At 44.1% G+C, this 13709-nt stretch overlaps 1 protein-coding gene across 1 annotated transcript; it reads left to right on the plus strand.

Annotated features, from left to right (window-relative positions):
- The first annotated feature begins 318 nt into the window (after window positions 1–318).
- Window positions 319–13416, plus strand: LOC143997920 (pentraxin fusion protein-like). The gene is made up of 3 exons (XM_077493741.1): window positions 319–391; window positions 3138–3420; window positions 12681–13416. The coding sequence occupies exons 1-3, from the start codon at window positions 319–321 to the stop codon at window positions 12847–12849; spliced, it is 525 nt and encodes a 174-aa protein (XP_077349867.1). The 3' UTR covers window positions 12850–13416.
- The last annotated feature ends 293 nt before the right edge of the window (window positions 13417–13709 follow it).

Here is a 13709-nt window from a genome sequence, read left to right on the forward strand (position 1 = left end):
ATTTATCGTTTTCCTTCCACTTCACAATTATGTGCCACTTTGTGTTGGTCTATCACATAAAATCCCCGTAAAATACATTTAAGTTTTTGGGTTGTAACATGACAAAATGTGGAAAATTTCAAGGGGTATGAATACTTTCTCAAGGCACTGTTAATGAAATTACAGATCTGATCAAAAGAGAATTTATTTTAATACTAAGAAAAGCTATTTCTAAGTACCAGAGAAAGAAGAGATGATACTGAGGAAGAGATGCAGAATCACCTTTTCGTGTAACATACTATAGTAACAGACTCTTTGTGTGTTGGTTTCTCCTCCAGAATGAAGACTTTGGTGGATTTGCTTTTCCTGGGGTCGTTGGGTCTGGCTTGGTGCTGCAGCCCTCCACCTGGAGGTAAGAATAATATAAAGGTAAAAAAGTACATAAAAATAACTTTGGTGCGCTAGATGAGGAGGAGGGTCTGAATACACTCTTATGGCAGCAGGTAGGTCATCAAAAGAACTCCTTCAGGTATTTTAAAGAGATATGCACTAAAGGTATCAACAACACTCACCTAGAAACTAGACCAATTCCAACGTTTTTATACAGCCTATTCCTGTCTCTTATTCTTAGTAAAATATAGCCGCATAAAAATGTAAAAACAATCCATAGATGTGGCTGACTTTTTAAACATTTGAACAGGCAATCATTGGATCTTGATTGAAATAGTGTGTGGGGAGGTGCAGGGTGGTAAACACTCAGAGTTCAGTGGCAGAAAACAGAATTGTATTGAAACTGAAGTTCAGGAATACCCAACATGCCCAGCGCGAAGGCAACCCAACTGGGAGCGCTCACAGAATGAAACAGCGAAGAGTAATAGCGGAAGGTCTCTGGTGTGCTGACGGTGCCTGTTTTGAGGGGTGGAATGTGGCCTGGCCAGTCCATATCTAAGTGGGCAGGATTCCAAGAAGGATGGCATGTCTCTGCACTTCCCCCTACTCATCTGGAATCTCTCCCTGATGCTAATCACTGTCCCTGACAGATGGGTGACCTGTCCCTACTCTATTCACACATGAAATGCACACCAAACCCGGGAACCAGGGTCTTGAATAGATTCTTACTGACTCAAGATGTCCACCAATGCCATATGGGATGTCAGCATCCAATCAGATGCCACCTCTTTGTGACTATGAAGAATATAGGGGAACTAGTTTCCTTTCGACTTTCTCCTCCACTTGTATTGCCACTGCGGATGACTACAAGTGCCTACCGAAAAAGGTGATATGCTGGAAAAACCAACATAAAAATAAATTTTCATGATCCATATTTTTCATTTGGTTAAAATAAGTATACCCCTAAATTTATCTGGATGCTGATTTTGCACTCTCCAGTAAATCAATCCGATGGTCTCAGTGAAATTATTGACAACATTGCAGTTTACAGTTCTTTTTTTGGTGAAGGCCCCTTTAGAACAATGGAACTACTTTGTTACATAGTTACATAGTTAATCAGGTTGAAAAAAAGACAGAAGTCCATCCAGTTCAACCAAAAAAATAAATAAATAATAATATCATACAATCCCATATACCCAATTCTATACCCACAGTTGATCCAGAGGAAGGCGAAAAACCCCAGCAGAGCATGATCCAATTTGCTACAGCAGGGGAAAAAATTCCTTACTGATTCCCCCCGAGAGGCAATCGGATTTTCAACTTTACCTATAAATGTTAGTACCCAGTTATATTACGTACATTTAGTAAATAATCCAGGCCTTTCTTAAAGCAATCTACTGAGCTGGGCAGAACCACCTCTTCAGGGAGTCTATGCCACATTTTCACAGTTCTTACTGTGGAGAAACCTTTCCGTATTTGGAGATGAAATCTCTTTTCCTCTAGACGTAAAGAGTGCCCCCTTGTCCTCGGTGTTGACTGTAAAGTGAATAACTCAACACCAAGTTCACTATATGGACCCCTTATATATTTGTACATGTTGATCATATCCCCCCTTAATCTCCTCTTCTCAAGAGTAAATAAATTCAGTTCCTCTAATCTTTCCTCATAGCTGAGCTCCTCCATGCCTCTTATCAGTTTGGTTGCCCTTCTCTGCACTTTCTCCAGTTCCCAGATATCCTTTTTTTGAACTGGTGCCCAAAACTGAACTGCATATTCCAGATGAGGTCTTACTAATGATCTGTACAGGGGGGCAAAATTATATCTTTCTCTCTGGAGTCCATACCTCTCTTAATACAAGAAAGGACTTTGCTCGCTTTGGAAACCGCAGCTTGGCATTGCATGCTATTATTGAGATTATGATCTACCAAAACCCCCAGATCCTTCAACACTATGGGTTCTCCCAGTTGTACGCCCCCTAGTATGTATGATGCATGCATATTCTTAGCCCCCAAGTGCATAACTTTACATTTCTCAACATGAAACCTCATCTGCCACATAGTCCCCCAATTAGACAGAGCATTGAGGTCGGCTTATAAATTGGAGAGATCCTGTAAGGACGTTATCCCACTGCATAGCTTGGTGTCATCTGCAAAGACGGAAATGTTACTTTTGATCCCAGACCCAATATCATTTATAAAGATATTAAAAATAAAGGTCCCAGCACTGAACCTTGGGGTACACCACTGATAACCTTAGACCATTCAGAGTAAGAATCATTAACCACGACTCTCTGAATTCTTTCTTTTAGCCAGTTTTCTATCCATCTACAAACTGATATTTCCAAACCTGTAGACTTTACCTTACACATGAGCCGTGTGTGCGGAACTGTATCGAACGCTTTTGCAAAATCCAAGTATACCACGCCCACCGCCACCCCTCTGTCCAAGTATACCACGTCCACCGCCAACCCTCTGTCCAAGTATACCACGTCCACCGCCACCCCTCTGTCCAAGTATACCACGTCCACCGCCACCCCTCTGTCCAAGTATACCACGTCCACCGCCACCCCTCTGCCCAAGTATACCACGTTCACCGCCACCCCTCTGTCCAAGTATACCACGTCCACTGCCACCCCTCTGTCCAAGGTTTTACTTACCACCTCATAAAAAGAAATCAGGTTTGTCTGACGACTTCTGTCTTTCATGAATCCATGCTGTCTTTGTACACGATGTATAATTACTGAGTGTGTTTTGTTTTTCTTTCTTCAGCCACAAATATCGCCAGAAGCGGGGAAGCCTCACAGAGTTCTGATTATCCACTCCAGCCAATTGGTTACGCTAAAAAGGCCATTGATGGTGTGATAGATACCAACTGGTATGATGGCTTCTGTACCCACACAAATGCGGACCCATCACCCTGGTGGAAGGTAGACCTGAAACAGAAATACAAAGTGAATGTTGTTGTAGTCACTGGACGAACAGACGGCTCAATGAACCGGATGATGGGCGCTGAGGTCCGAATTGGAAATTCTCCAGACAATAACAACCCGGTGTAAGTACCACAGTAACAGGACACTGTACGGTTACCTGTGTCAATGGGATTTGGGCTTGTGTCGATGGCATCAGTTTGAGAGGCTTCAGAGATCATTCAGAATTCATTGACAGGAACATTTGACCTTTTCTGATCTGGATTGACCTACTCCAAGAGAGTTTTGCCTTCTCATAGACTTGTATGATAATAAAAAACACATCTGATGCAAACAAAAGCTCAATAGCAAAAGGTCCTATGCACCACCCTGAACCCAAAATAAGAGACATTACTGCATGACTGGATTTTACTTATGAATATATTTAAAGAGAAAGTAAACATTCTAAGAAAAGGGTTGACCTCACAGGGGGTCCCACCATCATATTAAACACAAATACAATTTATATTAAGCCTCCTGGCTTCCTCTTGCAGAACTACTTCTCAGGCCTCAAGTATAGGTTTTTAGTAGGGTTGCCACCTCATCTCTTTACATCCGAACACATATTGATTACACAGTAGGGATGAGCTTCGTGTTCGAGTCGAACGTACGTTCGACTCGAACATTGGCTGTTCGTCCGTTCGGCGAAATCCGAACTCTTGGTCCGTTCGCGTCAAAATTTGTGTGGCGCGCACGGCCCACAATGCACTGCGATGGCGCAGTGCATTTCTGGCTCATGATTGGCCAAGCATGCACTGTGACCCCGCATGCTTGGCCAATCGCAGCGCCAGCAGCGAGGAGAGCCATGATTGGCCACAGGCATCCTGCCTGTGGCCAATCATAGCTCAGGCTGTGTAGTGCACGCCCCACACTATATAAGGCCGCCTTTGAGGTGGCCTCGTGTAGTATGTTGGCATCTGAAGCAGTGGGTGTTCTGTGTACCTTCAACACAGTACACACCGATCGTTTTTGGCTGATTTCCTATCTTGCTGTTGTGTAGTGGTTATTGTCTGTGCCCTGACCGCAGTATACACCACTATATTCACCTCACCTATATAGCTAGTGGTCCATCTTTAATAATAGAGCTTGCAGTCAGTAGTGTTAGGAGATAGTGCGTGCTGTCTGCGTGCTCTGTACCCAGTACATACCGCTATAATCCACCTACATAGCTGTTCTCTATTTGAGCCCAATTGCCATCTGCAGGAGTTATTGGAAGTTGTGTGTGCCTCCAGCACAGCACAGTATACATCTGTATATACCCCTTTATCTCTGCTGTTTTCTGGTTATTGTCTGCGTGCCCTGACCGCAGTATACACCGCGATATTCACATCACCTATATAGCTAGTGATCTATTTTTAATAATAGAGCTTGCAGTCAGTAGTGTTAGGAGATAGTGCGTGCTGTCTACGTGCTCTGTACCCAGTACATACCGCTATATCCACCTACATAGCTGTTCTCTATTTGAGCCCAATTGGGGTTATTTCCTGCAAATTCCTGCAATAAAACAGGGCTAATTCCTGCAATAAAACTAGAGTATATGGCAGAGGTTGCAGTGTGGTGGCACCAGCACCAGTGCCTAAGGCCCAATTTTTCTGCCCCTGTTTAACAGGGGCGTTTAAGTACAATTTTTGATGCAATGCTTTGCAGCAGGGCTAATTCCAGCAAAAAAACTAGAGTATATGGAAGAGGTTGCAGTGTGGTGGCACCAGCAGCAGTGCCTAAGGCCAAATTTTTCTGCCCCTGTTTAACAGGGACATGTAATTACAATTCTTGATATAATATTTCACAGGAGGGCCCCTTCCTGTGCCCACCCAGAGTAACGGTGAGGACTTATAGTGTTGTGGCACCAGCACCACAACCACCAAAGGTCAATTTTTCTACCACTGTTCAACAATGGCATGTAATTACAATTCTTGATATAATCGTTCACAGCAGGGCGCTCCAGCGCCCACCAAGAGTCACTTTGAGGGCTTACAATGTTGTGGCAAAACCAACACCTTGTTCCGCCATTTCTGCAGAGCATATAGGGCAGGCCCCTACTTTCAAACATCCAACTTACAAACATCTCCTACTTGCAAACGCATGGAGACAACAGCAAGTGAGATGAAAAAAGATGGACGACAAAACAAATTATACAGGGGTGATAACCCTTCCCTATGTTTTCCAAAAAGCTTAAAAATAGTTTTTTTGACTGGAGCTACACTTTAAAAATGTACCGGTTGAAAATGACAAACAGATTCAACTTAACACAACAAACCTACACAGTCCCTGTCTTGTTTGCACCGCCTGTATACTGCTGTTCTGAGTATATAGGGCCTGGGGGCCACACGCATTTCCTTTTTTTAATATGGGTACAGGGTTCCCCTTAATATGCGTACAGACCCAAATAGGCTGGTAATGGGCAGGGAGGGCTACCCATGCCATTTTTCTGAATGATTTTCAACCATATTGCAGGAACCAGATATAACATTAAAACCGCAGGCAGTTTTAAATGGTGTTATTTCCGTTTAATGTCATTTTGTGCAGGGACTGTTCTAAACACGGGAAACACGTGGCACTTCACAGGCATACTACAGACACCCCCCAGGCACCATATTTAAAGGAATATTTCACTTTTTTTTCACTTTAATCGTCATTAAAATCAGTACTCCCGCCAAAACGGCCATTTTTAAAAACATTTTAGGCATTGACCCATGTCCCCTGGGGCAGGAGCCAGGTCCCCAAACCCTTTTTAGGACAATATCTTGCATATTAGCCGTTAAAATTAGCACTTTCCATTTCGAACGTTCGAGTCCCATAGACTTCAATGGGGTTCTAACGTTCGTGACGAACGTGGGGTCCGTTCGAAAGTTCTGGTGCGAACCGAACCGGGGGGTGTTCGGCTCATCCCTATTACACAGGTTCTGTGGCTGATTAAAGCGGAACTAAACCCGTCGATCTAACAGTTTGAAAAAACATGGCATGCCGGAAATGGCTGGTGTCATAACTGATCACATGTGCAGCTTCATGGTAGTTAAAGATTAAAGGGAGGCCAAGATGGCAGCTTCCTTGGCTGAAAACGATAGGAGGGTTTACTTCCACTCTAAGGTGGTAATTAAACTCACTTGTTGCCTTATCTGCTTTAAATTAGCCTCAGAACCTGTGTAATTCATTTGTGTTCGGGTTTAAAGGGATGAGGTGGCAACTCTAGTTTTTAGTCTGGTCCCTCGCATCATCTCTCAGCACCTCTGTGCTTATGTGCAGCCCTGCTACTCTCGGCTCTTTCTCTTGCAGCTCCCTGCTTCTCTATCCCACTCCCTTGAGGCTGGACAGGGACATATTGTCTCCCGGGTAGACCCCTAAATCAATGTCAGGCCCATGATTATGCAGGTTGGTCATACCTCCCCAAACAGCCTGCTGGCCTTCAGTAATACCTCAACCCAAGGTTAGAGGCTTTTTCCTTTCCTCAACTCTTTGAAGTCTCTGGACTCCAGAACCCAAATCTAAGAATTCTAAAACCCGAAAAAGACTGGAAACACAATTTTCTCTGCTCAGAACAGATATTCCGGAGCCCCCACAATTTGCATCAAAGGAGAACCCTGTGTCCCATTTACTTCTTCTAATGCCGCGTACACACGTTCGAATGGACCGCATTTCACCGGACAATCCAATCGTGTGTGGGCTTCAGCAGACTTTTTCAGTGTAAACTTGGGTTTCAGCGGACAATACGTTCGTAAGTATGCTAGTCCGGCGGCGACGCATGCTCAGAAGCAAGTACGAGAAGGAAGCTATTGGCTACTGGCTATTGAACTTCCTTTTTCTAGTCCCGTCGTACGTGCTGTAAGTCATCGCGCTAGCAATCGCCAGACTTTCCGTGTGTCCGTGTGGACCGATGGTCCACCAGCCAATGGAGGGGCTGTAGGTCCCTTCGTCAATGGAGGAGGGGTCAACGCCGTCTCGAAGGTTCCACATTTTCTTCCAAAGGTCCCAATGGAAAAGAGATGATCTCCAACCAATATTCAAGTTTTCTCGCCATTATTGAATATTGAATATTATTGGTTGGAGATCATCTTTTTTTCCATTGGGACCTTTGGAAGAAAATTTTGAACCTTTCAGACGGCGCTGACCCCTCCTCCATTGATGAAGGGACCTACAGCCCCTCCATTGACTGGTAGACCATCGGTGATCTGTCGCACAGTTCCTGTGGGGTCGAGGATTCATTTGTCCAAGCTCGTTTGACCTGGTGTTACCCACATATATACTAAAACACCAACACATGAAATGCAGTTGCTGATCCCACCAAAACCAAGCACAAACCAAGATTTCTTCACTAGAAACATAACCTTCTCCCCACAAAATTACACATTTGAGACACCACATGAACACTTACAAACATTTTAGGCTATATACTACTAGGGACCTTGGCCAGCCAAACAACATAGGCTCTCCAATCAAACAACCACGCCCCATAACACGGCTCAAACATAAACTCTTGTTCTTGCATGCATGATGTTTTCATCTCAAAAAGAGCTCCCCTCATGCTATTCTCCACAGAGAGTAGACAACTTTCCCCATTGTTAGTGATGGGAAAGCCATGCCTGGCTGCCCCTCCCCCGTTAAACCAAATCAAACTGCTCAGTCACACACACATTCCAGGTTTCATTAAATGGGTCCCATAGCAGAGGCAAATAATCCCAATCAATACTGACAAATCATACACAACATACGGTTACTTACACATAACAAATATACAATAAAAACCCCAGCATTATACCAAAAGATGAAAAAGCAGAACCTACCTAAAGCATCGGACAGAGAAAACATACCCCTTTGTCTCAGGACAACAAAGTTTGATGTCCTGGACTGGGATCCGGTCTCCCCCTTTCTTGCCGGTGTGAAGAAGGTTTTATTTGCTCCATAAGGTCCTGGCTATACGCTGTACATAATCCATCTCACCTGCGCTAACACACACCCTATCCGTCTAATGGTATAATGCATGTTACTTAAAGCAGAGGTCCACCCTAAAGTGGACCTTCCGCTCATTGGAACCCCCCCCCCCTCCGGCGCCACAATTGGCACCTTTCAGGGGGGAGGGGGGTGCAGATACCTGTACAGTACAGGTAACTGCACTCACTTCCGGGATAGCTCTCTGCGGAAAGGGGCGTAGACTACGCCCCTTTCCGAAAGTCCCCCGCTGCCTGCTGGGAAACACACAGCTCCCAGAGGCAGCGGGTCCATCCTTATTGTGCAGCGCGACTCGCGCATGCGCAGTAGGGAACCGGGAAATGAAGCCGAAAGGCTCCACTTCCCGATTCCCATACCCAAGATGGCGGCGGCAGCACCCGAGAGACGATCGCGCTGGACAGGTAAGTGTCACTATTTTAAAAGTCAGCAGCTGCAGTATTTGTAGCTGCTGGCTTTAAAAAAAAAACGCGGACTCCCGGCGGACTCCCGCTTTAACCCATGTCTCCGGCATTTCCCCAGTAAACAGACATGACCATGCTTACGTCCTCATCTCAGCATGACCCCCTGCCGAGCAGTGCACTGGCTCTTTTATTCAAAGACAACAAAAGAAATCACAAACGGGAAGTCCTGGCTCCAACAGCCAACCGCTTCCTCCATGGGAAATGACAACACAGGATATGAGTTTATACAACAACCAATGACTACCATTCTTGCTGATGGGAGCTTATCTGCAGGTGTACGCCATGGCACCCAAATTATGTTGATCAGGCATACAGGGGTGACATGAGTGCACATCCGCTAAACCGATAATGTCTTTGCAGAGTGAACACATCCCCCCAGATGATCGTTCTGTGCATCGCACAGGGGCCCTTTCACCGGCAGACATATTCTCACTCTGCAAACACCTCTCTCCAACCTCAGGAAGTTTTCCACTACCTAACAGATCTCAACCAGTGTCAGTCTGCCCCAGTCAGCTCTTTAGAGCGGGTTGCGGGAGAACCAACACTGGGAGACCCTATGACTATAGATATTAAATACATCTCCATAAAATTTTCACAACAAGGGACACCTTTCCCCTATTGACTCCATCAATGGGGCACTATTCATTTCACTGATATGATTAATGGGGCACTATTCCTCCCAATAAAACCAATGATGGGGCACTGATACCAGGGCATTTTCTACTTCCAATGGCCACAGTCCGGCCCTCCTAAAGCCTGAAGGACAGCAAACAGGTCCATTGCTTAGAAAGTTTGGAGACCCCTGGAATAGACTATAAATCCAACAAGCTATACCATACAGAACCAAGACATCAACAGAGAAAAGACTCTGGGACGCAAGGGGATTTAGGGAAAAAATGTCCAGGGGAATCAAGTGGGTAAATAGGTTTGGTTCAATTGGTGAGACTAAGTCAGTCCCCCAGAAATCACTCTGGTCATTGCCTAGTTATTGTATGATTTTGTGCTTTTTAAAGGCTAAGTTCACTTTTTCTAGAAAATAACCTATGCAGTCAATGGGGTTTAGTAGATATTAAAAAGGTGTGCAGCTTTGTAAAATAATCATTATCAATATAGTTGTATCTGTAGGACATTTAGATCCCTCCAAAAACCTGACCCCCCCATGTACTATCTTGTCGCAACGATGTGAAAACTATTCAAATTTCACTCCCCACTTCCAACATTACAAGAGTGAAAAACAATGATTTTCACATCCTTGCAAAAATGCAAGAGGGAAAGGTCCAGGAAATATCTATTCTACCGAGGGGGATATCTGACCACACATCTGTCCCGCTACGCTTGAATGTTTGCCAGGATCCCACCGTCTGCCTGTGGCATCTATTCCGCTTCTGGATCTCGGGTGAAAGGGTTGCCCCTGAGGCCGAGGCAGATATCACTAGTTACTGGAATTATAATCCCCCTGCAATCAACCCACCCTCTAGCTGGGAAGAATTCAAAGTTCATGTACAAGGGTACAACCAACAGAAGATAGACATGGCAGAACAGAGGGCTGCTACACTTGAACAAAACTATGTGCATACTAGACATGAAGTGACACGTGGATACCTGCAGTGTGCTCTGCGCGAGGTAATACTACTGCGGACCATGTCAGCCAAAAAGCTGCTACTCCACCAGTCACAAAGGGTCTTCGAACAGGGTGAGTGGACTGGCCATCTCTTGGCATGGCTGTCCAGAGAGCAATCAGCTCAACGGGAATGGCCAACATCAAGAATTCAGATGGACAGCTGGTGTCAGACCCTGGAGGCATAAATGCTTGTTTTGCCTCTTTCTATAGAGACCTCTATTCCTCCAGGGTTAGATACTCCGCAGCGGAACTCCAGGCTTTTTTTTTTGGAGGGTGTCCAACTTCCGGTTCTGATGGAAGAGACCCGCCGGAGACTGGACTCACCCTCAAGGAGTTGCAGCAGGCCATTGGCTCTATGCAGGCAGGGAAATCACTGGGAGAAGATGGTCTCCCAGCGGAGTTCTATAAGGCCCATGTGGAAATACTGGCTTGTAGGTTGCTGGAGGTGCTCCTTTGAGACTTCTTCTCTCCCCCCTCGATTTCAGCGGCTGTAATAGTGGTAATACAAAAACATGGTAAGGACTCCGAATTATGCTCCACCTATAGACCCATTTCACTGCTCAATGTGGAAGCAAAGATCCTTGCGAAGGTACTGACTAATCCCTTGTGTAAGGTTATTCTATCTTTGGTCCACAGAGATCAGACTGGGTTTATGCCAGGAAAAGGTACTGATACCATGGCTGGGGGGGGGTACAGAGGCGGTTGCTTTGCTGGATGTGGAAAAGGCCTTTGACTCAGTGGAGTAGGAATACTTGTGGCTTGTCCTTCAAAAGTTTGGTTTTGGGCCCAACTATATCTCCTGGCTGCAGATGCTCTATTCGGGCCCCTCAGCCAGGGTTTGGACAAATGGTGTACTTTTACCCTCTTTCCCACTCCACCGACGAACCACACAGGGCTGTCCTCTTTCTCCAGCCCTTTTTGCATTGGCAATCGAGCTGCTGGCAGAGCTCTTGCAGACTTCTGGAAAAGTTCAGGGCATTTCTTTTCCCCCTCTGGTTGGGAAAGTATCAATGTATGCAGACTACATGCTGCTATATTTACAGCCACTCTCTCCAAGCGGCTTTCAATTAATAGACCCACAACCCCCCTTGCAACAGGTATCCCACTTCAAATATTTGGGTATTTACATCCAGAGGGACCCAAGGAAGTACATTGACGATAATCTATATCCTGTCTTTCAACAGTTTACTCGTAAATGTGGGGTATGGAAGAATCTTCCGCTCACTCCAGTGGAAAGAGTTAATCTTATTAAGATGACTTTTCTCCCCAAATTCCTCTATGTGTTCCGACACTCCCCGACCCCTATACCTGTGGCCTTCTTCGCTAAACTTAGTCTCCTCATTTATTTGGGAAGGTTCAGTCAGTTGCTAGATTAAAATTGCAAATGTCCCTAAATGAAGTTGGGTTGTCTCTTCCAAGAAATATTACTGGGCTGCGCAACTGGTTACAGTGAGATGGTGGCTTACTCAAGTTACTTCAAATCCGGCAGTAAACTTGGGATCCTACTCTGAGCTCAACAATCTTGTGTACCGCGGACCTAAGTATGGCCCTCAGGTGACTACTCCCAAGAAGACAACATTGCTGACCTTGAAGCAGGTTACAGGAAGTGATGTCAGTTACAGACAGGAAGTAATCTGGAATAAAGACAAGAAGTTCCATGTGGCAGGGAAGAGAAGACATTAATAGAAGTAACAGCAGAGGAGCCATTGACAGTATTTTTTGGGATCGTGGAATGAGATGTTTATATGTGAATGCTGCTTTTCACTACGGTCAGCTGATCCACTATAAGGAGGAGTAGATTGAGGAGACTGAGGATTTACTTATAACGCTTTAATTAAGCTTCCATCTGGTAAGCGCACTCACTTTATGGTGACGGGCACTTGTGCGCATCTCGTGTATGTGTAATCACCGTGGTGTCCTCATAAAGGATCGTGACTTTGGATTGTTTATGGACTTTTTTTATGAACTCTCTAATTAAGAAATCATATTAATTGTCATTTTTTATTTTTTATTTTGAATGTATCAACCATTTATAATCTTTAAAATTTATTTTTTTACTCTGGGTAGTTAGGTATAAATTATTTCCCTGTTTGCGCAGCTTTTTGTATTTCCTTATTGTTGTTAGGTGTGTGTATCTCACTTACTGCTGCTGCCTCTTTTATAGATTATTGCACCCTTTAGTTGTTTCACTCAAGCGCAGTTTATTTTTCCTTTATGACAATAGAATTAATGAACACTTTGGGCACCTTTAGTAAACCTCCTCCAAGTAAACAAGTGTAATTTCTGTATCATTCCATTGATCCTTGTTTGTTCTCCACAGGTGCGGTAAGGTCACCCAAGTTTCTGATGCCACAACAATTTTCTGCTGTAATGGAATGGAGGGTCAATACGTCAGTGTGGTGATCCCGGGGCGCAATGAATTCCTGCACTTGTGCGAGGTGGAGGTCTACAGTGACCCCGTAGCTCAGGAGAAGCATGTCTGCTGGTAAACCTCAGAGGACCACGACAGAAGGAATCCTAAAGTTCATCATCAAATTTCATGTCCATCTTGATGATACGTCTGTTCTCCTATCCAGCTAGAGGACATTTTCTGCTCTATACATTGTAATCCTGTTTTAAGAAACTCTTTACAGACATCTTTCAAGAATTTGATTTTCATTATACATAAAAATAATGTGTATTACACGTAGGGGACAGTTTAGAATTGTTTCCACCAAAGAGTCACCCAACTTTCACAAAGGATTCACCCATCTTTCCAGTTGAATCCAATTATGTCAATATTGGATAAAGTTTGCGTGATTCTTGTGGGAAATCATTTATGAATAGACCACTTAAAAATTAGCTAAAAACATCTAGTTTTGGATGAAGTGTAGAAGGGTTGGAACCACTGCTGTCTGTGTCCTCATTGGGGAAATTTTCTTTGTATATTTGTCCTGGTGACGATAATCGGAAAGAGATGAGAAACCTCAAATGTCAGATGTTCAAACTTGTTCTTGTGATGATAGTGTTTCCTTACTTAGGAGCTTACTAAAGACAATAAAGTTTCTTTCACACTATCTTATTTTTTTCTGCGTTGTCCATCCTTGTTTTTTTTTTGTATGTATTTTTTCTCTTCAGGCCAATTGTAACTGATCTTGTTAAAAGAAATATTAGATGGAATTATTGTTAAGGGGTCTGTCATTAAAGTGGAAGGAAATCCTAACTTTTCTTAAAAAAGAAGAGAAAATTCCTTTAGCAGGCATGTCTACTAAGGCAAAAAATATATCACTGTTACACCCATATTTGTCCAAGGTACGTACTGCTTTTGATTCTGTACAAAAATTATTATATATATATGGAAAATTTTAAA

Source organism: Lithobates pipiens, unplaced genomic scaffold (assembly GCF_037356315.1).
Source record: "Lithobates pipiens isolate NorthernLeopardFrog02 unplaced genomic scaffold, aLitPip1_a1.2 Scaffold_19, whole genome shotgun sequence".
Classification (NCBI taxonomy): domain Eukaryota; kingdom Metazoa; phylum Chordata; class Amphibia; order Anura; family Ranidae; genus Lithobates; species Lithobates pipiens.